Source organism: Pinus tabuliformis, chromosome 7, assembly GCF_031772625.1.
Source record: "Pinus tabuliformis cultivar Carrire ecotype Pingquan chromosome 7, CPIR1, whole genome shotgun sequence".
In the NCBI taxonomy this organism is placed as follows: Eukaryota; Viridiplantae; Streptophyta; class Pinopsida; order Pinales; family Pinaceae; genus Pinus; species Pinus tabuliformis.
Genome location: NC_142293.1, coordinates 1646222389 through 1646246970, shown reverse-complemented (window position 1 = coordinate 1646246970; position 24582 = coordinate 1646222389). Strand labels below are relative to the sequence as shown.

The 24582-nt window shown below is 33.0% G+C and overlaps 2 protein-coding genes across 4 annotated transcripts; one reads left to right on the top strand and one right to left on the bottom strand.

Moving 5' to 3' along the window:
* The first annotated feature begins 11088 nt into the window (after nt 1-11088).
* LOC149254709 (aspartyl protease family protein 1-like) lies at nt 11089-12221 on the top strand. Of its 3 annotated transcripts, none has more exons than XM_089457068.1 (4): nt 11089-11453; nt 11580-11689; nt 11779-11855; nt 11956-12221. In XM_089457068.1, the coding sequence occupies exons 1-4, from the start codon at nt 11279-11281 to the stop codon at nt 12110-12112; spliced, it is 519 nt and encodes a 172-aa protein (XP_089313194.1). In that variant the 5' UTR covers nt 11089-11278; the 3' UTR covers nt 12113-12221. The 3 variants fall into 3 exon arrangements, with proteins under 3 accessions (XP_089313194.1, XP_089313193.1, XP_089313195.1); XM_089457067.1 differs by having other exon boundaries at nt 11551-11689; XM_089457069.1 differs by lacking the exon at nt 11779-11855 and having other exon boundaries at nt 11551-11689; nt 11956-12084.
* Nucleotides 12222-13698: 1477 nt separating this feature from the next.
* On the bottom strand, nt 13699-23103 carry LOC149254708 (protein NRT1/ PTR FAMILY 5.6-like). Its single transcript, XM_089454820.1, has 7 exons — nt 22917-23103; nt 21887-22104; nt 20842-21353; nt 18883-19770; nt 14375-14471; nt 14088-14286; nt 13699-13919 (listed from the first exon to the last, which is right to left on the bottom strand). Exons 1-7 carry the CDS (start codon nt 23089-23091, stop codon nt 13699-13701), a joined length of 2310 nt encoding a protein of 769 aa, XP_089310946.1. The 5' UTR covers nt 23092-23103.
* Nucleotides 23104-24582: the final 1479 nt, after the last annotated feature.

The window sequence follows — 24582 nt, the reverse complement described above, 5'->3', positions numbered from 1 at the left end:
GTTTGACGTGCATGATAACCCATCGAAAAGATCTCTTCGAGGACTACGACGGAAAAGATGATTTTAGACAATTAATTTTTTGCGGTAGATTGCCAAAAAACGTCATTTAGGGCCTCAAAATGACTCTAGAATTTTAGGACCCGAAAAACAGCTAAAATTAATAAATTGTGCTACAATTAAGGAAACTAAAAAACTGAAAGAAACAATGGTGGGGGTCCAAGTGGAATTGGCAGGTGGCCACCAATATCCACCTGCTTCAGGTAACGTGGCAGTAGATAACCTAGCCAACTAGGGATGTGGGCAGGCAAGTAGCAACCTTGATATAAGGGGAGAGGAATTAGGCCAAATGGAAGGCATGAGAAGTCTAGAGGAAATCCTAAGAATAGACAAGGAGAAGGGAGAAAACCCTCAATCAGGGTGTGAAAGGAAGTGTGGATTAAACGAGGGAGAGGAAGGTGAGTGGTCATGGTGGGCTGAGGGGGATCAGACACCTAGCTGTGGCGACGGGCAAAGGGAGAAGAAGTTGGCCAGGGGCCATGAGAGCATGAAAATGGCAGTGGGGCAGTGGGAAGTACAGGGAAGAGACAGTTGTTCAAGCGGGCAGAAGCGAGAGAGGATGGCCAAGTGTCAGGATTGGCAAAGGGAGGAAGGCAACGACAACCGACAAGTGGCAAGGTAGCTGGAGTAAATTCGCGGCAGTAGCAGCCGGCGGTAGGAGAGAATTAACACAGGGAAATTATAAGGAAGTCAGGGGAACCCCATCCCGAGACAATCATGCGGGAGAAAGGGCAGCTGACAAAGGAAGAAGGCACATGGTGAGTCCTTTGGACGGTAAATGGGGCAGGTGGACAGAAAGACAAAAAGGGAAGAAAGCTAGGCTAAGCGACATTTGCATGCAGCAAGACAAGGTAGGATGTGCAGCTGAAGGTGGTGAAAGATGAGGGTTGGAGGACATCGAGCTACGTTTTCGGCTTTCGTCTGCAAGAACTGGTATGTCCTCTCGACTCTCACTCACGATTATCTAGAAAATACTATTTTAGAAGCAGAACACTAGTTAATGGTAATGATGCCCCTGGATGTGTTCACTATTGAGGTCTCCCATTTCTCTTGGGGTTTGGCCTGTTATCCTAGGGAGAATTCGATAGGCTTGTCACCCGGGGAAGGGGGTTTGGGAACCCTGGTCTTGGCCTTAAGGTAGATAGGTCTTGAGGTAAGGGTAGAAAGTTGAGTCGTAATGTGACCTACTGGGATATCCTTAGGGGTTTCCACAGTGGTTGTAGTAACAATCCTAAGAAACTATTTTGGTTGAGAATGTGGCTCGGGAAGGAAGGTGTCTTAGTAATATGCGGAGGGTTAGAAGTTTCCTTTGAACTGTTGATAAGGCTGATATTCCTCAATCTAGAGCTGAGCTTGGACCTGGATAAGGTCCATGGAAATAGAGGCAGTAACGGGGATTGCAATTAGGGGAGGGAAATTGCTCTGAGAAAGCTTTTTCTTAGCTCCTTCGATGGGACCCAATGGAGAAGGATAGCTCTCTCGTGGACTGGTATAAGATTTGTAGCCTGGTGGGAGATTGAGAAGAAATCCCTTGCTCGCTAAGGTGGTGATACCCAGGGTAGGGTTGCAACAATAGGGTGGAGGTGTAGGGAAGCCTCATGGGAACTGGGTAACTAGTCTCTTCAAATTCCTATGGGAAGCTATCAGAACAAAGGGGAGGTCACTATCCTCCAATTCTGTGAGGAGGGAGGGGGGAATCAAGTTGTCAATGGGGTTTATCATAGTTCTCAGGGCACGGAGCGATTGAAAAAGCTCACACCAAAGAAGTCCCACCCAGAATGGGGGAAGCTTGAGGCCACTTTGATTAATATGATGATGACTTACAATGTTGCATTCCCGGTTTTTGTTTTAGGTAATATAAAAAGCAAAGTGCAGAGAACTCCAAAGCCTCAGCACTCAAACTGTGCTTCAACCCAAGTATAGGTGCGTTGCTCAGAAAGGGAGGAAAAAAGTCGAAAGGATAATAGGATGGCGAAGGAAGGTAACCAACCAGGAAAGAAAGGAAACATAGGATGGGAAAGGCCAGAAAAAAGATTAAAGGTTTGGAACCGACTTCTAGCAAAGGACCGAGCAAAAGAGGCAGGAAAACAGGGAAGGACAGTATGCAAAACCTGATCAATGCATACTTCGTAGGAACACCGCCTGAGGTGAAAGCAGTAATTTCCGAATGGGAAAGAGAAATAAACAATAACATAGAAAATCAAGAGATTGAGGCAGAGGAATGGGAAACAATTGTTAAAGACCCTGAGAATACCAGAGGATGCCAAACGTTGTTCCGCCAAACTATCCAGTAGTATTGGGTCATGAAAAACATCCTGGCCCATGCAATGACAACCTATAAGGAAAGAGAAGACCTGGAGGAAGATAGACCAGTTGAGCCAAGTATGAAGCACCTGCAAAGGGAGATACAATCTATCCAATTACAACTATATCACAACAACCTCATTGTGAACAGGATTGAATAGAGCCTTCAGGATATGAAGAGAAGTGAAATCCTAGGTTCAAGTGCGAAAACCCTATCCCCTATGGACTCATCAGATGACTGAAGTAGTCGTTTCAATATAATTTTGTCTATATGATGGCTAACATTTATTGTTTTAATAAGAATTATATAGTAGATAAAGTTGTCAATGTAGCATGGATGGTAAGGAAAACTCTTTATAAATTTTGGATAGCATTCAATGCAGATAGGTCGCGGGTAGGTTGAGGCCACTTGCAATTTTGTAGAAATCATACTTATCTTCATGAAATATCAATAGAAAAAAGATCCTACCAAGCTAACACAAAAACAAAAAAAGTTGTATTTATTTTATTATTTTTTACTTTTCAAATAATTTAATTTTTGGCATTTAAATTTAAAATTAGATAAATCTAAAATAATTCATTAATATATGGGTGTTGCTTTGTTAGTAACCTTTTCTTTTCTTTTCTTTTTTGTAAGTTTGGCACCCCCTACAGGGGGAGGGTAGCACAAGATTCAAACCCAAGATCTCTGGTTTAGTGAGACTTCATTCTACGCCCATTGCCACTTGAGCTACCCAACAAACAGTAGTCCTTTCCCTCTTAATTTAAATAGAATAGTAAATTTTATATTATAACTATGATGTCAAAATAGAATAATATATCCTTATAGTATTATTATAATGTTAATAACTATATTTTTTTATAAAAATATTTTATTGTTTTTTAATAAAAACGATTTTATTATTTTTGCCTTTTCAATTAATTTATTTTATTGTTTATATTAAAAGTAATACAATTTTTACTAAAAAAAATATTTTATTATTTTTGTCTTTTCAAATAATTTATTTTTGGTATTTAAATTGAAAATTGGGTAAATTTAAAATAATTCATTAATGTATGGGCGTTGCTTTGCTTAAAGGCCTATTGTTTTTGTTTTTAGTAAAAAAATGTTTGACTTTTAATTAGTTTGGACAAATTTAAACAAATTTTATAAAGTCCATGAAGGTTTTGAAAAAAAAAATATTAAACTAAATATTTTGAAAACAAAAATAAAATTTGAAATTTTTTAAATTTAAATTTCTAATTTCTTATTTCCACTGAAATGACTAATTTTATGGGCTTGTAAATAGCATTTGTAAATAAAAATACAAAAAAAAGCTATATGCCACAAAGTGTCATTATCCATATACACATCAAATCTCAATATTTATGAAAATTTGATTTAATTAAAAAAAAAAAAAAATTGATTTAACTCCAAGTGACACTTTAATAATACTATGTATATATAAATTAAATACCGTTAAAGAACATGTATCATTATTTTTATTAAATAATTTGTACCTATGTACTATTTTCACATTAATATTATTTTATTAGAATATGTGAATCTTAAGTTGTTGTTTTTTTAAGTTAAAAAATAGTCAAATTATAAGCAAATATACCATTAAGATAAATTTAGAAATATAATATAATATCCTATCCAATATAATATAATATAATATCTTATATTAAATGTATAGCATTTATTAATAAGATATTCAAATTAAAAATCTTTTTGTTACCATTTCAATGTTTATTATTAATTTTACATTATTTTAATATAGTTTATTGTTTTATATTTTAGTATTTTATATTGTGAAATTTCAATAAAAAAGACCATAAAATAATTATTTTCATATTTTAATTGTAATAATATTTATATTATAATTAACAATTGACCATAATACAAGTTTATGCTTTGTTTTAAAATGTTAGTAAAATCATTATTTTTAAAAAATTAAGCAAATGTTAATTAAATAAATTATAATTTCATTAAAAATTAATAATAAATATATCTTTATAATAAATTAAAAAGATAGTTGGTGGTGTAAAAAAATAGAAATATATTTTTAAAAAATAGGTTAAAAAATCAATATAAATATAGACATTTTTCTTTAAAGTAGTAGTAGTGTTATTTTTATCCTAGTTACAATAAGTTTTGTTATCAATTACCCATAATAGGTTAGGTACTAAGTAGCAAGGTTGCATATTACACTTTATTTAAGATTAGATTAAATTGTCACTTTGTTTAATGATTATATTAGAACAACATCTTAAGTAACTTATATTGAATTATTATATTTTAGTAATTATATTACATTGTAATGTTGATTAAGAATTATAGTTAATTTTAACTAAACAATAATTAACTTTTATTAAATATAATGATTCGATTTGGTTATGTGAAAAAGCATTTAATGAAAGTTAATTATTTTTAGTTAAAATTAGTTATAATTAATTAATTAATTGGGGGATTTGGCATTGTCTGAATGTTGCATTTTAGACCACGTAGTTCTAAATTTTATGCATACTTTTCTCATAACTATTGGGTATTTTTTGGAGATAGGTCCTCTATTATCTAACAGTTTTAAGAGTGGTGGGACATTCAAGGATATTAAGCATAATTTCCCTAGGGGACTTTTTTATGGCGACTCTATGGGGTGCTTATGGTTGTGGTGCAGTCATTTCCCTTTCCTCTTCTCATCATTATCTCTTCTTCTATGCTGGTGGTTCTGACATTAATATGTGTGTCAAGGTGGTTGCCCTTTGGGGAGTCCTTCATTGTGCTCTATGGCTCCTGGTGGAAGAGATCGTCATCTTTGGGGATTCGAAAGTGACAATCGGTCGGGCATTGGATTCCTACTCTCTTGATGTTCCAACTTTGGGTCGTCGGTTGGAGCAGATCAACAATATGAGCGATAGTTTTCGCTCCTTATTATTTTGCCACATTTTTAGGGAGCATAACACATTAGCGGGCCATCTCTCCAAGCGTGGGGCATCGGCACTTCCTGGGTATTTTCATTACGAATGTTTGGTTCAGGACTCTCTCATAAACTCAAGATTCTTCATTTTTGCATAATGGTTTGCATCTTTGTCTGATATATTTAACTCTGCCAACCATGTTTTTTACTATTCGTCTTAGACTTAGACCCACCTATATTCAGAGGTTTTTGTAGTTTGTTTTGTTCACTTAAGTGAGGTCCATGACTTTTGTTCACTCAGTATTCTTGTCAACTTATGATATATGTTTTTTTTTAACATTTTTACAAAATTTATAGTTGTAGAATAAGATACAAGAAAATTTTGCTTAATGTAAGCACTTCATTTCATAAAAATAATTTGTTATTTTTTCCCTGTGAAAAAAAGAAAAATTTAATTTGATTAAATTAATTTGCAATACTATAAATGTCTGATTCTATATTACAATTAATAAGTTAAATGCATATAAGAATCTAGAGAAATTCGATTTGGTTGAATTAATTTCAAATGCTATAAATGTCTGACTCTATTTTATAGTTAATAAGCTTAATGTCGTGATCCCTAGTTGACTGCACCGCACACGACCCGTGTTAAGTGGCGATTGTTTAAATTTTTTGAAAGCAACTACGGCGACCAATTCATTTCCTAATTTTTTTATGATATTACTTAAATAAATCTTCCTCGTGAAAGATGAATAAATTTCATAGTTTAGTTGGACCGAAATTAAAAAATAAATAAATTAACCAAGAACCTTTAAAGAACGTTTATTTTGACGAACGGTCTGCAATTTTTAGGCCGATAGGCCTTCCCTTTGAAAGAGACCTTTCGTCGTCTTTTTTATTCTCAGCCTGACACCTGGCGGAGTGGGCAATTTGGTTCATATTTGTTCAGCTTGATTCTCAGGCTGACACCTGTGCGCATTTTCAATTTCGTCATGGTCTCCTTCAATTATTCGTTTCCGCTGATTCTGGAACCGTTTGCATTCAATTATTCGTTTCCGCTCATTCTGGAACAGTCTGCATTAACCAAAAACTCTGGTCACCGTTATGCAAAAACTCTGGTCACCGTTGCTGATAGCTTAGCAATACAGACGCGAATTCCGTTGTTCCGGTATCTTTCGGAGGCGTTTTAACAGTCTCCCACGGTGGTCTGTGTTCCTCCCTGCCATTTAATTCCCCAATTATTCCAGGTACTCACTTTCATGTTTGCAAAATTTTAGTTTTCTTCAAGAATCATTTGCTATGTGTTCATCTTGCATTTATTGGTTACCGAATCAGTGCGGATATCCATCCAGTGCATTTAGTCATGGATGTCTTCCTTAACTAATGATTACTGGACTGGATTGAATTGAAATGCTCTCAATAAATTTAGGGAGACATCTCTATTGGGGTATGCATCTGAAAGATGAAATTATTCTACTCTAAAACAGAAGGCCATTACATTTCGTGATATTCTTCATATACCTTTAAGCCTGGTGGGTTCCTGCTTGTCAATCTCAAACCCTAATTGACTTGTTATTCTCCACTGATAACGCCCATATATATACCAACAAATAATGTGCATTTTTCTTTTTTACCCTTTCTCCGAAGCCGAAGCAAATTGTAGGCCGCTTACTTTTCCTGAGACTGATAGACGAAGACCATTTCCATTTATTCATTTATATTTTTCACCGCGTCCTTTAAACTCCAAAAGCATTACCTTTTGGATGTAATGCTCCATGCATCACAAGCAGTCCGCTTTCATGACATAGGCACTTTCGATTCGGCTGAGCTCCCACGGCAGTGGTTTACTCTTCTGTCAAGATCACTCTGTGTCTCTGAGGATTGAAATTTGGTGGATTGTCCCAACCACTTGTTTTTGTCTCTGGGAAGATTTTAACTTGGTGGATTGCCCCAATTGCTTATTTCTTTCTTTGGGAGAATTGAGGGAAGTCCAGCAGCCAGCTGGCAAGTTGCCCAAGTATGTTTGGATGTCCAAAAAGAATCCTTCTAACAGGAAAAAAGCTATCTGAAACTAATTACAGAAACGGACATCTGATAATTCTGTTCTCCGTCTCTACCCATGATCAGAAATATTACACAAAATAGTCTTTACGCTGTACTTCTCTTTGATCAGGCAGTAACTTTAAGTCTTCAATATATATATATGCAGAGATTGAAATTACATTACAGCATTTTATATCCAGGATTCATAAAATTTACTGTTTTTTTTTCTGATATTTTCCAGACACCCTTTGTCCAGTGCCAATCCAGCTTTTGGTAACCTGTCTGCTTCAGCGTTCTTGTTCCTGTAGACAGGATCAAAGGAGATATAAGTGAAGCCTGTTGAGCTTCTCTTTATCTCTTGCAATAATGGTAGCAATGTGAAATTTTGCAGTTCTAAGTTCCCTTCATCTGTCGTATGACAAGCAGGGAATCTCCATAAATGTGTAGGTGGGAAATGCTCTTTCCCTGGGCCAAGCATAGAGTTAGTTTAAGAGATATCATCTCACAAAAGTTGTTTGTTTTGTTTCCTATACCTGCTGAGAAGAAAATGCAAGGATTTTTTGATAAACGTAAAATGCCTCCAGCACTCCCTCGAGGAGGATCTCGCTGAGATGCTCCATCAAAAAAATCCCACAGCATGTCTTTGTTTACAGGGTCTTGTACTGTCCTTGTTGGAGAAGATGTCTTTGTATGCTGTGCAAAAGTTGATAGAATACTTATACTTTGGTTAGCAATTTTTAAAGGGATGATTTCGCTATCTTCAAACAGCAGCATTTGGTTCCTTGCTATCCAGATCCCCCAGGCCATTGTAAAAGGAAGTGCATTATAATTTGAGGTTGCTGGGTTGGAGAGCCATGATTTTGAGCTTCATCAATGGAATTTCCTTTCCAGACATTATTCAAGCTTTTAATTCTGTTTGCCTCTTTCCAAAATTTTGAAGTGTAATTGCAGAATAGGATGATATGAGAGTTTATTTCATTCTCTTTCTTGCATTGGCAGCATCTGGCTAGGCCTTCTAAGCTTCTTTTTTGTATTTTATCCCAGGTAAGTGCCATATTGTTTAGAAGAAGCCACATAAATCATTTTCCTTTTCTATAGTTTCCTACTTTCTTGATTATATGGCTTTCGTAAGATTTATATGTACTTGTATCTCTTTGCTGCTATTATTTCATTTGTCAGCTTAATAATAATTCCACCGAGTAGAATTTTAAGAAAAAGAGAATACTACCTACAGAGACAGTTACCCTGTAACCTAAGTTTTGACCCCTTTTAATGTAAGTTTCTAGATATTTGATCCTTGAGAAAAATGTGTAGTTTCATTCCATAATGTACTTTTCTAAGTTGTATCATCCTAAACAAAGCATTATTATTTGCTGGAAGCATTGTTAACACTAACACTAATGTTGATTTTATAGGTTTCATCTGGGACTAAGATATTTTCAATCAATTAGTTTGGAGTATTTGCTTTATAAATTGTTATAGTGACAAATCTGGGAGAACCCCAGACAAATTATGCTTTAGGCTTGAATTTTGGTTCCGTCGAGGAGGGCATTGCTGCAACAAGAGAAATCTGGAATGTGCAACACCGGCAATGTTAATGAGGACGATTGAAGTAGGCATAGTGTTCAGGTTACAGATGTAGCAGCGAAGAGTGGCCAACAATATGGATCATGGCTCTTAGAAATTTCAAATTAGCCTTTTACATGGGATGTAAGCGAAGAGTGGCCAACAATGGGATGGATCATGGCTCTTAGGAATTTCAAATTAGCCTTTTATATGGGATGTAAAACCTTCTGATTCCTGTTTCAGGAAAACAGTGGGGATTCATAGATTGCATTTCCTTGTTTCATTAATGGTAAAAGTTCCAGCCGAAATTCATTGAAGGTATATTTATTATTCTTTGTCAGCGTTTTAGTGAAAAATGTAGAAATTTCAAATTAGCCTTTTATATGGGATGTAAAACCTTCTGATTCCTGTTTCAGGAAAGGAAAACAGTGGGGATTCATAGATTACATTTCCTTGTTTCATTAATGATAAAAGTTCCAGCCGAAATTCATTGAAGGCATATTTATTATTCTTTGTCAGCGTTTTAGTGAAAAATGTCGGTCTCTGTATCCAACTCATGGGAAAGCTTATAAACAGTTTTTTAGGGCCAGCAAAGATTTCTCCTTTTGTTTTATCTTTTTGTATATCACACATATAAATCCTTTTACCACTATCTACTTTCTAACTTTATGGTTCATATAAATACTTTCTAACTTTATGGTTCATATAAACTGTCAGAATAGCAGAATCGTTTTTTCTGCCTTCTCAGTCGAGTCTACTATTTGCTGTATACTCTACTATTTGCTGTATACTCTGATGTAAAGGACGTTATCTTGAATTTAATACAATCAAAGCTTTTTTCAAACTGAAAAATAAATAAATAAATTCTCCAGAGCAAATTCCGGAAACTGAAATCATTTGAATCAATTAAATTTGAAATTCTAGAAACCTTGAATCCCTTTCTTGGTTTGAAATCAAAGTTGAAGATGAGAAAACCAGTGTATGGGAGCATGTCAAAGGATTTTGAAAATTATCTGGGGAGAGAGATTATGTGACGAAGCAAAACACAAAATGGTCTAATGTTATTGTTATAATTGGATTGTATACCATTTAATCAGAGAAACCTGTTAATCTATTGTGAATAAGTGACGCGTAAGCAGTGTTATACGTGAAAAATTGGTGTATGGCCAATGTTCTGTGTGAACCAATGAGCATTGGTAGTTGTTTTTTTCAGAGAGAAACCAGGTAGTTGTTATCTCTGAAACAACCAGGTAGTTGTTATCTCTGAAACAACTACCTGGTTATCTTTGGAACAACTACCAATGAGCATTGGTAGTTGTTATCTCTGAAACCAGGTGACTGTAAGTGGCAAGCAACATTATTGATTAGCATATAACTGAAAAGTTTGGTTGAGACGGTTTACATTTTGAACATCCAAACTGCTACTTTTAAAGGAAGGATTTGTAGGGATTATAGAAATTACCAGAATCTAAGTTTTATGTAAATTTTAAAAATGCACCTTTTATAAAGGTTTCCGTGATATAAATTTGTGAGAGCGTTTTTTTTAAGGTGGAGTGGGGATGTAAGATATATATTTTATTAGTAGAAATTCAGGCAAGCATGTAGAATATTTAAACCGTTTGAACTGATTTTTGGACTGTATCCCGGGCAGAGCATAGATCAAGAATACTTCGCTAAAATCCCCGCTTTAAAGGAAACCAGGCTGAATAAAGTTTGCTATTTTGTTGCATATCCAGTCTTTTCATATCTTGTGTTTCTATGGGTTCCCTTGATAATGAAACTCAACCAGGCTGAATAAAGTTTGCTATTTTGTTGCATATCCAGTCTTTTCATATCTTGTGTTTCTATGGGTTCCCTTGATAATGAAACTCCTCAGCTTAATAGTATCTGTTTGTATGCCTCGACTTGAAATGGGATTCTCTTTTGCTAATATTTAATTCTTATTTAAACAGGGTATCATTTTACAGACTTACAGTCCATCAACCTCGCAGACAAGCAAGTCAGTTGCTTGTAGTAATACTCTCTGTCAATTAAAAAATGAATGCTCCAAACTTAGTGATCAATGCCCATACAGCGTTCAATATCTCTCTGCAAATACATCCACTGCAGGAACTTTAGTGGAGGATATTCTTTATCTGACTCATATCTCTCTGCAAATACATCCACTGCAGGAACTTTAGTGGAGGACTAGAATTTTTAGAAGTGGGTTTTCTGCCTCTAGATTTCAGTCTGAGGCCATACTGAATTAGACCATGTGACATGACCTGAAAATTACTCTGCACTGTCAATGTTTTTCCATTCTTAAGTGCTACACATGAATGAACACTCGTTGAGTGGGTCTTTGCTTGTTGCAATTGATAGGTGTGGAAGTGTACAAACAAGCTCATTTCTACTAGGTGCGGCTCCTGATGGTCTACTTGGGCTTGGCATTGATGATATCTTTGTCCCGAGCATTTTGTACAATTCAGGACTTGTATCAAATTCTTTCTCTATGTGCTTCCCAGACGATTCAAATGTTGGAAGGTTTGCCTTTGGAGATAAAGGGAGTTCAGACCAAAACAAAACTCCTTTTTATAATACATCGTGAGTGTCAGCTCTATGCATTCAACCCAATTTTTTTAAAAGTACTTCAGAGTTACCATTTAGACTCTTATATCATAAGGTGTTTATTGGATGGCAGCTCATCAGCATATAATGTAAATGTGACAGACTTTTACGTGGGAAATGCCAATGTCAAAACAGACTTTCAGGCCCTTTTTGACACTGGCACCTCATTTACACAGTTGGCTGATCCAGTTTACAAAAACCTTACATCAAATGTGAGTGATTACAGTTTTTTTTTTTTTTTTGTATATAATCCCCCTTTTCGAGATTTTCCCAATTGACTAACGAGTTTGGAAGGTAATAGTATCATGTGCAGACACAGAACTCTCTATTGGCAGTTGATAATTCAAGCATTCCTTTTGAGTTTTGTTATAGTGTCAGGTTGGTTGTAATCATACAAAACATTTATTCATCTTGTTTGAGCAACATTAACTGTCTCATTATTGAGAAAGAACTAATATCCTTACCCCTATCTGTGCAGCAACAGTCAAAGCATTAACCAAGGGCCTAATATATCTTTCAACTTCTACGGAGGAAACAACTTTCCTGTTATTCAACCATTGATCTCTCTTTTGGACACGGTAGAATTTTCAATACTACGTCTTGCCTATTTAAGGGTGCTCCTGACTAAGCAGTAAACCCCTTTTTGTTAAATAGAAGGGTCTATGCTGATCCCTTTTTGTTAAATAGAAGGGTCTATGCTGATGCTTCATCTTTGCAGAAACCTTGTTTGTATGGGTATACTAGTCTGGAAATGATTACATTGAGGGGTTACCTTTACTCAATGAAGGTTTAGATGTTTCAATTGTACCTTCCTCCTCAGGAGGCATGCATTTATGGATGGATATACATGAGTACTTTGCCAACTTGAAATGCTGGAGACTAAGTTTAAACAGATTTGAGATTCTTTCTTGCAATTATCCGGCACCAACATTTCTTTACTTCATCATTTTTCTTCTTTAATTTGGTGTTCTTGCCGTGACTAGTTGCAGTGGCTAATTTGTTCCTCTTATTAGTTTTCTTGTATGCCAATTAAACAATTGTTTTATCCAATTGGGCGGAAATGTATGTGACTCACACCTGGTCATTCAAGTGTTTTTTCCATGCAAACTGAACAGTTGTTCTGTTTATTTGAGAAGGAATAGAATAGCTTTTAAATATCCTGAGCACAAGCATTGAATTGCTTTTGGAAAATATGGTAATGCCACCGGGAAATATAATTATAATTAGTGTACCAAAGCATTGAAAAGCAATCTCGGATGGAAATATAAAATTTAAATTTGCCAATACATATGGTATACGACATACATATCTACAAATATTATCTTCAGACCAATTTTCCAATTTAAAAAATCTATCGGCCTCTCTTTGCACTTTTTAGGGCAATTGCTAGTTTATTAATTGCAGCGGAATCAATGACGGGGAGGTAGGCATATGAAGTCGCTGTCATGCATGGGTATAGTGATAAAGTTAAAAAGAGGATGACAAATAGATTGAAGATCACGGAGCCACGCCATGAATGCATTTGACAAATCAGAAACTTTTTTAGTAACATAATGAGCATATGGTTTTTATAATAATAATAATTTAATTTGAAGGTTATTATTAAGTAAGATATCAAATTGATATATATTTTTTATTTATTGGTAAGATTAAGATTAGTTTTAATCTTATGGTTTGATTGTTAAAATTTACAATGATTTACTTACTCTAATTTTTTCAATTTGAACAAATAATCTAGACCAGAAAAAACATATTTCTTAACTATTAAACTCAGTGAAACTATACATATATATTATTTACAATAATAAAGATATCGAATACTTGTTAAATTATTAATTTTAAAGCTATTGTCAAGCTAAATATTAAGTTGGTGCATTTTCTTTGTTTATTTCAAAACAAAAATTCACTTTAACATTGTAATTTGATTGTTAAAGTCTACAATAATATACATACTCTACTTCCTTTCCATTTGAAGTTATAACTTCTCTGCTGGAAAAACATTTTTATTTAGAACATTCAAGCTCAAACCTTGTATCTGAACTTGATTGCAGATTCCTAAACAAAATATTCTCAAAATCGAACTTTAAACCATGTTACAATCCTGAACACCTTCCGAGGAATCTGCCATATCAAAGGTAATTTGCTGGACATTTCTGTATGTGTACATTCCAGCCACACTAACCTACCCTAATAAATTGATGACACTAAGAATGGCCAGAAGCTAATAAAAATAACCTAATTTAGCTCTGTTTAAATTGTTGGCCAGCCATCCTCCATGTCCGTTTCGTTTGCTTAAGCCCTGAACAATGGGGACAAGAAAACCACACATAAAACTGGAGACACCCAGAACACTGAGATTGAAGGCAATACCCAAGCTTCTCATGCTATCAGGCATTTGATCATAGAAATATTCCTGCAGTCCCACTACAGCAGACACCTCTGCTATTCCCATCAAAACAAATTGTGGAATTAACCAGAAAACACTGAGAGGGATTACAGTTTTAGGGTTGTCAAATAAGCCATGGGTTTTTTGCTACATGGATTCTCATGTTTTCCATTATATTAGAGCTGCAGTGACCATGGACAGAACAGAAAAGAGGATTCCAATACCAATCCTATGGAGAACATTGATTCCTCGTTCATTGCCTGTTATTCTTCTGGCCAATGCCATAATATAACCGTCATATACAATCACGAAAATAATTGAACCAACGGTTTGAAAGGCCAAAAGAGAAGCTGGTGGGATTTGGAAATGGGGACCCATACTTCTATCCATGGTGCTGCCTTGCTTTATGAAGAGCGAATTGCTCTGCAATGATGTCATTGCAAAGATTAAATAAGAGAACCAGATGGGCACCATCCTTTAATATAATCTTGGTTTCCTCTACTTGAGTTACTGGGCAAACAATCCATGCATTTGGTTTCTTGCTTTCTCGTTCATCAGTAATCCATCCTGAAGGGCCTGACACCATTATGGCTGCTTTGTCCAGAAACCTAATCCGTTGCCAACCAAAAAGAATATGTCAGATTAATATGATTGCAGCCACAAAAATGAATCTATCTAGCATTTTTTTCCAATTTGTGTAAAAACAAGGACATTAATTAAATGAGATTAGTTCCAGCTAGTAAATAGTGATTTGAGTTTTTGAAAGCTCCTTCGTGTTGTTAATCTGTTTTTTTTTTTTTTGGTTTATGTATTTTGATTGAAATGATTTAAGTTTGTGTGGACTCTTCATTCATCATTACAAAAATCACAAAAAAAATAATGTCTTTCATGATAGATAGATAGAGTGTCCACTTAAAACGTAGGTGGACACTCTACCTAGTGCACCTCTTCTTCTGCTGTAGAGTCTACTACAAGCATAATTAAGAACTTCTCAAAGCCATTTAACACTTGAATTGCCTAGAATATCCAAGTTAGAGATGATGTCAATAAAATAATGGTGACCACAAGATTTTAACCCTATTTTTGTAGACTTTTATAGTTAGTTTGATAATGCTACTACATATATTATACAAAACTATAAATATTTATAAATTTAATATATATAATAATAATAATAAAATTCATATATATATATATATATATATATATATATATATATATATATCTATATCTATATCTATATATATAAATATAATAGTTTAATTAATAGACTAAATGGTTTTTTTGGCATAAATAAAATATAATTTCTAATGAAATCATTATTTCTTATTGTTTAAAATACAATTTTTGAATGCATAAATAGATTCATTACCTTAAAAAATCTATGATGTCCTCAATCATTGCAAATTAAATAACTTATGAATTTTAAAAATCCATACTAGATTTTGAATCAATTTGACTAGAAAAAATTCTCTAAAAAGACCATTTTATTTATTAGTTAGACTGTGTGTAGATTAGGTTAACATGTGACTTTTCTTAATAATTATATTAATCTTAGGAGGCTAATTTTTTTTGTTAAATCTTCATTTTTGTTGTTTGAAATGGGTATTTCTTTGCATATATAGATTTAACACCTGAAAACCCCTTAGACACTGGAATTGTGAAAGTTTATAGCTCAAACTTGTCATTCCAAGAAATCTTTGGGAAATTCTAAACAAATTAAAACAGCCAATTGCAAATTGAACCAAAAAATATGTAAAAAATAGAAAAAAAACTACAAATGAAATGACTATTTTTAAAGCATTTTTTTGATTAATTTTAAGTAAAATGTGACAAAGATTTTTAAAAATTCTAATTTAAATATTTAATTTAATTTATATAATTCTAATGCCCTAAATTTTTTTAATAATTATATTATATTACAATATTGATTAATAATTATATTTAATTAATTATAACACTAATTAACTTTCATGAAATATAATGATTTGATTTGGTTGAATTAATTTGCGAGGCTACAAAATGTTTGACTCTATATTATAATCAATAAGTTTGATTTGGTTGAATTAATTTGCGAGGCTAGAAATGTTTGACTCTATATTATAATTAATAAGTTAAATGCATGTAAGAATCTTTTAATGTCGTTATGCATAGTTGAATGCCCCGCACACACAACCGTGGTAATGAGGGATTCTTTAAATTTCCTGAAAACAATCGAGGAGATTAATTATTTTCAAAATAAAATAAAATATAGTATCATGGGTGTGAACCTTCCTTACATCCAGGGGACCACGGATAGGATTGCGAGAATTCTGAGGAAGTACGATGTTCCCGCTACTTTTAGACCTCTCAACACTATCCGTGGCTCCCTCAGGTCTGTAAAAGACCCGATTGACCCTAAGGACATGAAGGGCGTCTATATCATTCCCTGTTCCTGTGGGACCCCTTATATTGGTGAGACTGGTCGCTCTATCACTCAACGGATTAGTGAGCATTCGGCTGACTTGAGACATGGTAGGACCAAGTCCTCAGCCCTGGCTGAACATGCAAGGAAGACTATGCATCATGTATGTATAGAAGAGGCTCAAGTCATTGCCAAAGTTGCGCAGTTTCACCATCGCAAATTTAGAGAGGCCCTGGAGATTGAAAAAAGGCCGAATAATCTTAATAGGGATGATGGCTGGAAGATTAGCAGCTGCTGGGTCCCAGCCTTGTCTTCCTAGCCTCCTCATTCCCCTTGTGTTTCCGTCTTCCCCCTCCTTTAGTTTCGTTTTTGGCGGATTAGTCCTAGTTTTAGGGTATTAACCTTGTCCCGTTTATGATAATATTGGATTTATTAGATTAGATTTTTTGGTTCCATTATTTTGATTAAATATGCTTCCTTTACTAATGTCTAAAAAACCCTTTTAAACCTTATAAGTAATATTATATTTACCTAATGGCACATTTAACTTTAATAATAGAATATTGAGTATATATTGAGTAATTAATAAATATAATTCGGTTATTTATATATTAAAGGAGACATTGTTTACCAATGACCATTAGGTTTAAAAGAGAATTAGATAGTAGTATAAATAAATATATATATGATATAACAATAATATTGTTATTCTAGTATTAATAAACGTGAATATTACTTTATTCTAATAATAATATAAAAAAAAAAAAAAATTTTTTTAATAAGAACTCTATTTATTATTGATATTATGAATTATTAAATAAATATGGATTCATTAATAAACATAGGTGATTATTGAATAAATAATTGAATGGTAAATTTTTTTACCGAAGATAACTAAATTCTAAGATTAACATTTATTTATATTTAAATAATATTAGAATGATAATATTTATAGATTATTATACTTAAAAAATAAAAGAAAATAATAAACATGGATATTATATTTTTCAATAAGTTTAATCTTAGATATTATTACAGCTATTTTTATGTTTATAATTACCTGTTTTAGCTATTATATAGGACCATTATATGTAAATAATAAATATTAAAATAGTATAATTTTACCTAAGATAACTAAATTCTAAGAGTATCGTTTATTTATACTTAAATAATAGTAGAATAATAATAATTATAGATCATCTAATAAATATATGACCATTATATTTAATACTCATATGATTAAATGATTTTAATCTTAGATATAATTAACAAATTTAACTGTTTTAGCTATTTATAGAAATGTTAATAGTTAAATTAGTGGTTTGACCGGATCCTTAGGTCAAATTAGCCGTTGGCAATATAGCCGTTGGAGTCTCTGCACACTCTATTTAATCAGCTAATCCGGATTGGTTCTTCAACTTGTCCTGACGATGAACCACACTGGTTGGTTCGAAACGCGTCGACAAAAGATTGGTTATGTGATTTTGCCGAAGATTATCTATACAAATTTAGAGTTGTTATTGGATTGATTTTTTAAATTTTCGGATAGTAAAATTTAGCTGAAGTGAAATTTTGATTTATATTATTTAAACTAGTTTTTTTTATTGTATATATCAATTTACTACTATAAATTTTTTTTAAGACATTTAGATTATACAGGAATTATCTATTAAAAAAAAAACTCACTAAATACAATTTTAATAAATTTAAATCCTAAAATATCACCATCCACTCAAGAACGATGACTAAAATTAATAGTCTAATTGTACCGAAATTAAAAAATAAATAAAGCAATCAACAACATTTAAATAAGGTTTATTTGGGCCAAAGGTCCACAAATTTTCAATAATTGCAGCGGAATCAATGACAGGGAGGTAGGGATATGAAGTCGCTGTCAAAAAGAAGATGACAAATAGATTGAATATCACGGAGCCACGCCATGAATGCCTTTAAACATAATTTTTTGAAGCAAGAGGGTGAGTACACCGTTGTTATTTTACAATAATTCAATTTTAAGGTCAAGGTCAAGTTAGATATTAAATTGATTTTTTTAAATATATTTTATAATAATTCAATTTTTAAGATCAGTGTTCAGTTAAATATTAAATTGATTTTTTTAATTTAAGAAATAAAATTATAAAAATGTAATTTAATTATTAAAATGTAAAAAATATATATTATATTTTATTTTTTAATATGTAATTTTGAATAAAAAATAAATTTTTTAAATATTAAATTATACTTAAATATACATAAATATTATGTATAATAATAAATATATGGAATACATTTTCTTTTATTTAAAAGTTGTAATCTCTGGTGAGAAAACACATATTTCTTAACTATTAGAACTATTAAAATTAAACATAAATATTATGTACAATAATAATCAATGTCAAATTCATAGTGACATTTTTATTGGGGGCATTCATACTCAAACTTTGTGGCTAAACTTATTGGATTGGGGATTCCTAAAATAGTTGAGGTCAATTTTTTTTACTAGGTTTGATTTCAAAATATTTTCAAAATCAATATTTGAATTTTTTTACTGGGTTTGATTTCAAAATATTTTCAAAATCAATATTTGAATTAAAAATAGCTAAACCCTATTACACTCTTGAACCGCTTGGGAGGCATCTGCCATATCATATGTGATTTGCTGGACATTTTTGTATGTGTACATTCGTGCCACATAAACATAGCCGAATAAATTGATAACACTAAGAATTGCTAGAAGCCAATAAAAATAACCTAATTTTGCTCTGTTTAAATTGTTGGCCAGCCATCCTCCCTGTTTGTTTCGTTTGCTTAACCCCTGAACGATGGTGACGAGTAAACCGCCCATAAAACTGGAGACACCCGAAGCACTGAGATAGAAAGCGATACCCATGCTTCTCATGTTATCAGGCATTTGATCATAGAAATATTCCTGCAGTCCCACTATAGCAAACACCTCTGCTATTCCCATCAAAAGAAACTGAGGAAGAAACCAGAAAACACTTAGAGGGATTGTAGTTTTAGGGCTGTCAAGTAAGCCATGAGTTTTTGCTACATGGATTCTCATGTCTTCCATTAGAGCTGCAGTGACCATGGACAAAACAGAAAAGAGGATTCCAATCCCAATCCTCTGAAGAACAGTTATTCCTCGCTCGTTGCCTGTTATTCTTCTGGCCAATGGCATAAGATAACGGTCATATACAATCACGAAGATAATTGAACCAACGGTTTGAAAGGCCAGAAGAGAAGCTGGCGGGATTTGGAAATGGGGACCCATACTTCTATCCATGGTGCTGCCTTGCTTTACGAAGAGCGAATTGCTCTGCAATGCTGTCATTGCAAAGATTAAGCATGAGAACCAGATGAGCGCCATCCTTAATATAATCTTGGTTTCCTCTACTTGAGTTACTGGGCAAACAATCCATGGATTTGGTTTCTTGCTTTGCTGTTCATCAGTAATCCATCCTGAAGGGCCTGGCACCATTATGGCTGCTTTGTCCAGAAACCTAATCCGTTGCCAACCAAAAAAGAGATATCAGAATAATATGATTGCGGCCTGTTGACAGAATGATCTGGCTTTCTCTGGCCACAAAAATGAATTTATCTAGCATTGAATTTGTGTGAAAACAAAGAGATTAGTTCCTCTTAGATTGTTATCTGAGTCTTTGAAAGTTCCTTACGGTTGTCAATCTGTTTTTTTGGGAGAAATTATGTGTTTTGATTGAGTTTCACTCATTGTTGTCTCTCTAATGACGAGTAGAGCATTCACTCAAAATTGAGGTCATAACAATTCAGATACATAGTTTTTATGAAGAAAAAAACAGATTTCAATTCAGATACATAGTTTTTTTTGAAGAAAAAAACAGATTAAGAACATGAGTTTTCACTGAAAATATGCACACTTAATTTCTTTATTATTATTATTTTATTAACTTTCAATTTTCTTTAATAATATGTTATAGACAAAAATAAACTAAGATGTTATAAGGAGGGGATCAATTCCAATCTCAAAAATCAAAATTATTTCTATCTTGAATAATATAAAAAAGAAAATAAACATTGTGAAATTAAAAAACAAATTCTTATAAGCTTTATAGTGTAACTGAACATTGGTCAATTCCCAAAGTACTATAAGATGAAATAATATTACTATAGATGACTAAAAAGATTGAATATAAAAACTCACACTTTCTCTCAGATTATTTATTTTATATTTTCAAAATACTTGTCACGATCAATTTTCTTAACTTTTCAAGTGATCAATTTTCTTAACTTTTCAAGTGAGCCAAATTATGGTAATTTTGAAATATTTATAGAACATAGAAATAAAAAAGCTAAAAATTTCCAAATAATTTTATTTTTTTTTAAGTCTGATAGACCGTATCATCAACTTCATAAAAACAAAAATTGGCTATAATGCTTACCAAGAACCCAATTCAGAATGCCTAGTTTATGAATTTTAAGTAGAAATGTAGTGTAACAGAACGTTTCTGTACATTGAAAAAAAAAAAAGCAATTTACAGAGTACTTTCACTTAAAACATTCAATAAATAAATAAGAAAAAATCTATGACTCACTGAAAATTGTCTGTATGCATCAGCAACCTCTGCCCGGATTTTACTAACTGAGCATCCTTCTCGTAAAGCAAGCTCGTATCTGAAGGCATGCTGATATTTCTTTTTCTTACAGCAGCAACTACAACTTGAGCGACACCAGTGACTGGGCTGCCTCCAGGAAGCTTGTTTCTATAGAATGGAGTCCCACACAGAAATATAAGAGTGGAAATAGCCATGGCCACTGTAACTATCCCGAATCCAAATCCCCAACTTATATTCTCCTGGACGTACGCAATAACTGTAACTGCTAAGAACAATCCAGCACAGAGCCAGCATAACCAGTGATTAAAGAAAGAATTCTTCTGAAGCATTTCACTTTTGTCTTCCTCGTCAAACTGGTCTACACCAAACGGCTCCAGAGAAGGTTTGTGGCCACCCACCCCAAAGGATATCAAATACAAGGCCAAGAAATAAACAACATCATTTTTCTTCAGGGCTGGGAGAGACACTGACAGCGTCAGCAATAGTAATCCCTGAAATCAACATTTAATCAGAGTCAAAGAAATTGCAGCATAAATGATAGGAATTTTGAATTTATGACCATCTTAGTTTTGGGGGAATATTTCTGAATTTGATAATGAGGAGAGAACAGGGTTAATTGTTCAGCCTTTTTCTTGATAGTTAGATTTTGGGATATTTTCTGAATCTGTAAGCAATGAATATAAAGATATAAAAAGAATGTATAAAGATGTGTAAAATTTTTAATGTAGATTTAGAAATATTTAGATAACTAATTCTAGTTTCTGGAATTTTGGTGTTTGGAATCGATTTGCAAGTAATTTTACTAATGTTCAAATTTTTGGAAACAGCAGTATAAGAAATTACAAACAATATGAAAACAAATCTCATCACCAACTCCAACTTTTCATAAATCTCATCACCAACTCCAATTCCAACTTAAATCTCTAAATAAAAATAGATTTACAAATTATCCTACATATTCAAAATATTTGGAAATCTTCACTGAAATCATAAAAAATGATAATTTTCAAACTTGTAAACTCACCCAGACATAAGCGGTTGAGGAAATGAGGACCATCTTGTAACGTCCAAAGTAAACATCTGCCATAAACCCCCCTATAAGAGGCATCACGCATGTGGTGCCCGTCCAGTAGTTCACATTTTTTACAGCAGTTGCAACCCCTTCGTCCAACACAGTGGTTAGATAGATGATCATGTTTAATGCAATCGTAACGTAAGCGAGAGCCTCGCTGAATACAAACACTGTTCACAATTCATGCACAAATGTGTGATTAGTTCTTATGAAATCTCTTTGAAAGGCCTGTATTCTGAGCACACAGAGCATGATAATAAAATCACAATTCCTTCAATTTGATGGAGTGATCATCCAAAAAAAACTTTCGTTAAGTTTCCTGAATTTATACCATTTATAACATAAAAGAATATAGCTAATTAAGTTCTCAATGATAGGTGGAGAGACTGTTTAAGTTTTTGATGATAAGTGGAAGGACTGTGGATACAAGATACAATTGAACCACACAGTTTTTCGGCAAAGATTCTAGAAGCAATGGATACCATTGGAATCAAGCACCTAGATACTTCAGACATCTCAGATTTAGATAAGGACAATGCAAGACTTGATATTGGAAATTAGTTTGTTCTGGTTTCTTCGTGTGGCGGTCACAAGGAGAATGATCTAAGGTAGAGAAAAAGAAAGAAAGAAAAACTTGACTTTTCTCTTCATTTGTATATTAGTTTGTTTTTATTGTATGATCTTTAATGAGGAGTCATGGACTTGTCAATGTAATGCACCATAACATATACAACATATAATTTTGTTTTCACTAATAAAATTATGATTTTTTCGCAGAAAAAAAAAGAAAAAGACTATTAAACTTATTTTGATTGTAAATTTAAAAAATACCATAAAATTTCAAAAAAAACAACTAAATCAATTTCAAGATATTTCAAAAATATACCAACACAATAAAAATACTAATAATCACTCAGCCGGCAACATTAAATTGTCCTTACATTCCATATCCAAAAATCATGTTAAGCTAAAGAATACTTACCAAGAATGAAAATAGAAGCCTTCCATCCACCAGATTTTGCCCTGAGAACGGGCCTTCCTCTGACATCTACTGATCCATTACTAACCCAATCTAATTGCTCATCATTTCTTCCTATCTCTGGTTGCAAGGGTGTCTTCCAAAACTCCACCCATTCCTTGAAAGGTTGAAATTTCATAACTATCCCTAACACCACCAAATTTTCAGACTGTTCTAACGATGGACTTCCGTATACTCGTTCTCATATATATATAGAGTTGGACTTAAAACAGATCCATGTGAGAATCGCCCCCACCTCTAACACAGCCAAAGCAATAGGGCTAGATGATGACAATATAGAATCATATATAATTGTATCTTGTGGTAATTACACGTTGAAACTAATTATAATACTTGCAATTGTTTATTGTTTCCGATGCATGTCCATCCTAATTGTTTATTGTCTCTGATGCATGTCCATCGGACCACTTTTATTTCGATTGCAGTTTCTCATTAGCACTCTAAAAAACTCCTACTGCTCTTAGATTGTATAGTCGTTACCCATCAATTTTGTGATTTCAATAAATTCTAATTAAATTTTAAAAAAACTAGACTCAAAAAACTTACCAAAAAATTCTTAAAAACAACTTTATTATATATGATAAAAAAAACTTACCAAAAAATACCACTAAAAACAACTCTATTATATATGGTCATAATGATTTCATTAAAGCCAGAAGTTTAACTTTGGCATCTGTCATTATCTCCACGCTGTCTATACGGAACTCAAGGCATTGATAGACGACTCCAATCAATTCAACGTAACAGGCTAAACCGACCCCGCAGATAATACCTGTCCAAGGCAATAAATGCAGAGTCAAATGGTTAACGCGTTGTAATTTAGGTCAACAAATAGTTATCATACTCTATAGAGTAATTGGATCCAACACGTCAATTTATTTATAAACATATTATTTTGGTTTGGTTTTTCTTAATTAAAAATATTATAAAATATCAATAATCTTATTTTTATTATGTTTATTGGATTTTTTTTTGACATTACAATTTAGTAATAATATTTCATTATCACTCTCAACCAAAAATAACAAACATAGTTTAACTAATAGACTAAATGATCATTTTATGAGATATCAATATATATGTTGAGATGTTATGATGATGTATACACTAGGTATATGTATGATATATATACAAGTATATATACCAACTAAAACAAAATGTATATCCATACCATCATGTATGCAGTGATAGATAAGAGCCTTTATAAATCCATTTTCAATTATTCTAGCCACACTATCCACCAAAATACATGACCATTGTACAAACTTGACTAGACAATGACCTATTATATTAAGCCATGTCAAATTGAGCACATGTATAAACTGATATATTGTTATAAATTGATGTATTGACATATTGATATTGATATGTGTTGTTGGTTTGTGTATATATATATATATATATATATATATATATATATATTTGGTTAATTGCTTCTATTAATTCATCCAATGATTACACCATGGATGTCCAATATTCACTATTCTTTCGGCCTCTCTCCTAGCTAATTTGTTGGCTAGAAGAGAAGCCTAAAAACTAATTACAAAGTGTTTGAATTGACTAAGAACCCAAAAACAGAAAGACCATAATGTCCAAAAGATCCCTAAGA

Coding starts and splice junctions, on each gene's coding strand:
- LOC149254709 (XM_089457067.1), top strand. CDS start 11,185: ATGAATGAACACTCGTTGAGTGGGTCTTTGCTTGTTGCAATTGATAGG. Junction 11,454..11,550: donor ACTCCTTTTTATAATACATC/GTGAGTGTCAGC, acceptor ATTGGATGGCAG/CTCATCAGCATATAATGTAA. Junction 11,690..11,778: donor ACAAAAACCTTACATCAAAT/GTGAGTGATTAC, acceptor GGAAGGTAATAG/TATCATGTGCAGACACAGAA.
- LOC149254708 (XM_089454820.1), bottom strand. CDS start 23,091: ATGAAATTTCAACCTTTCAAGGAATGGGTGGAGTTTTGGAAGACACCC. Junction 22,105..22,916: donor GGCTTCTATTTTCATTCTTG/GTAAGTATTCTT, acceptor AATTGTGAACAG/TGTTTGTATTCAGCGAGGCT. Junction 14,472..18,882: donor GCCTCCCAAGCGGTTCAAGA/GTGTAATAGGGT, acceptor GCAACGGATTAG/GTTTCTGGACAAAGCAGCCA.